Below are 1,683 nucleotides of genomic sequence, written 5' to 3'. Positions count from 1 at the left end.
GTGGGCACAAGCGGCAGCAGCCGCAGAGCCATCCCACAGCCCACCAGATCCCCACTGACTTGTCAAAACAACCCGCTTCAAGTCCCGGTGCCTCTTCAGGTGCCTGATGGGTGGGCAGGGGGTGCAGGGGCTGCAGCCTTTGCTCCACAGATGGACTGAGGGAGGAGGTGAGAATATCAGCTCTCTGCAAACCCGCAGCTACTCCCCGTTGGAGCTGAAGCGTCCCTGCCCCAGGGCCAGCCCTGGCAGGGCCAGCAGCTTTCCCCGAGCCAAAGGCTTCTGCCCCCCGGGGTGCTCTACCGGTGGCAGGGAAAAACCTCCACGTTGGGAACACCCCTAAGCCTCGGACAATCAGCCTCAGGCATGAAAGAGAGAGGTGAATGGTTGCAAGGCTCTTAGAAACCAAGGAGGATAAACCCAGCTTTAAAAGTGGGTTAACAGGAAAAAAAACACCCAAAACACCTGACAAAAGGAGGTGGAGAGCACTGTGCACTCAACAAGGAGGTTTTGGGCCAAGCCGGGGGGCAGCTTTGCTGAAGGAACACCAGCACCTGCCTCGCTTGAGCTCCCTCTGCTCTGCTCCTCTCTGCTCCCGGGGGTTTCCCTGCCCCTTGGGGCCAGATCTGTGCCAGACACCAAGGTCTCACCTTCCTGCTCTCCAGCTGGAGAGGACCAGGCCGGGGGTGACACAGCACAGAGGCAGCCCCAGCACCGTCCCCAGCTGCGCCACTGCCCCGAGGCGAGACACAGGCGAGGAGGGCACAGTCCTCCACGTGTCGAACACGCCACCTGCACCAGTCTCTACTGCCAAATCTCAGCATGATTAGAAACCCCTCAATTCCTCATGATCAGACTTAATTAGGTGTCTTCTTCACCGCGCAGTTATCATCCCAGTGATTTGTAAAGGCAGCAATCTAGATTGTGCAAATTAAGACCATCACCGCTCACGCCGCGACAGACACCCCTGATTCCTTCCCGCATTCCGCCCGTGATCAGCTGAGCAGAAGAGGGTCACTTCCAAAAGAGAAAAGCCTCTCCCTGCTCACACAGAGCTTTTCCCTTTAATATCCATCTTGATGACGGCGTCGGACGGCTTGTTCATCTGCTCCTCCGTGAAGGTGATGTAGGAATACACCAGGCTTCCAGCAATACTGCAAGAGAGGGGCGGGGATGAGGGCGAGACAGCCCAGCTCAGTGCCATGGGTGCCAGTGCGCGCTCATGGCCAGCTCCCCTCTGCCCTAGGACCTGCCACCCACAGCCCGGGGAGGTGCTGCCTTCTACACGTGCATGTTTAGGAGTTAAGCAGACCTGCCCCAGGCAGCCACAAACACCAGTTGCCAAAGAAAAGTCAAAACTGCATATGCTGGTGGTGAAGGATGCAGAACAGGGACTTTCCAAACCCTGTGCTAAAATAACAGCCAAAATCAACCAAAAAATGCTTCTTTTGCTACCTTAATTATACAATTTGGATACACAACTCTGAGAACAACTTCACTCTGCTGCTAAAATACACTCGTGCTTTCTCCTGGCTTTAAAACAACCCCCTGTCTGTCTGGGAGCTCCCCAGAGGCCGAGCTGCGAGCAGTGTCCCCGGGCTGCCAGAGGAGGCTCAGCACCACGACAGCCCCAGTGCCCATTTCACAGGGATCTTTGGAAAGCAGCGTGGGGCCAGTCCAACCACT

The 1,683-nt window shown here is 56.5% G+C and overlaps 1 protein-coding gene across 1 annotated transcript in view; it reads right to left on the bottom strand.

The window, feature by feature from the left end:
* Positions 1 to 1,042: 1,042 nt before the first annotated feature.
* Positions 1,043 to 1,683, bottom strand: part of SLC35D1 (solute carrier family 35 (UDP-GlcA/UDP-GalNAc transporter), member D1) — a gene marked incomplete at its 5' end in the record, with an annotated part of 3,856 nt that continues 3,215 nt past the window's right edge. Inside the window, one exon of the mRNA XM_010138155.1 lies at positions 1,043 to 1,151. Coding sequence (XP_010136457.1) covers positions 1,043 to 1,151 — 109 coding nt within the window. The remainder of the gene's footprint in view (positions 1,152 to 1,683) is intronic.

The sequence above is a fragment of the Buceros rhinoceros genome, unplaced genomic scaffold (genome assembly GCF_000710305.1).
Source record: "Buceros rhinoceros silvestris isolate BGI_N320 unplaced genomic scaffold, ASM71030v1 scaffold22496, whole genome shotgun sequence".
Lineage (NCBI taxonomy): Eukaryota > Metazoa > Chordata > Aves > Bucerotiformes > Bucerotidae > Buceros > Buceros rhinoceros.
This window is presented reverse-complemented; position numbering and strand designations above follow the sequence as displayed.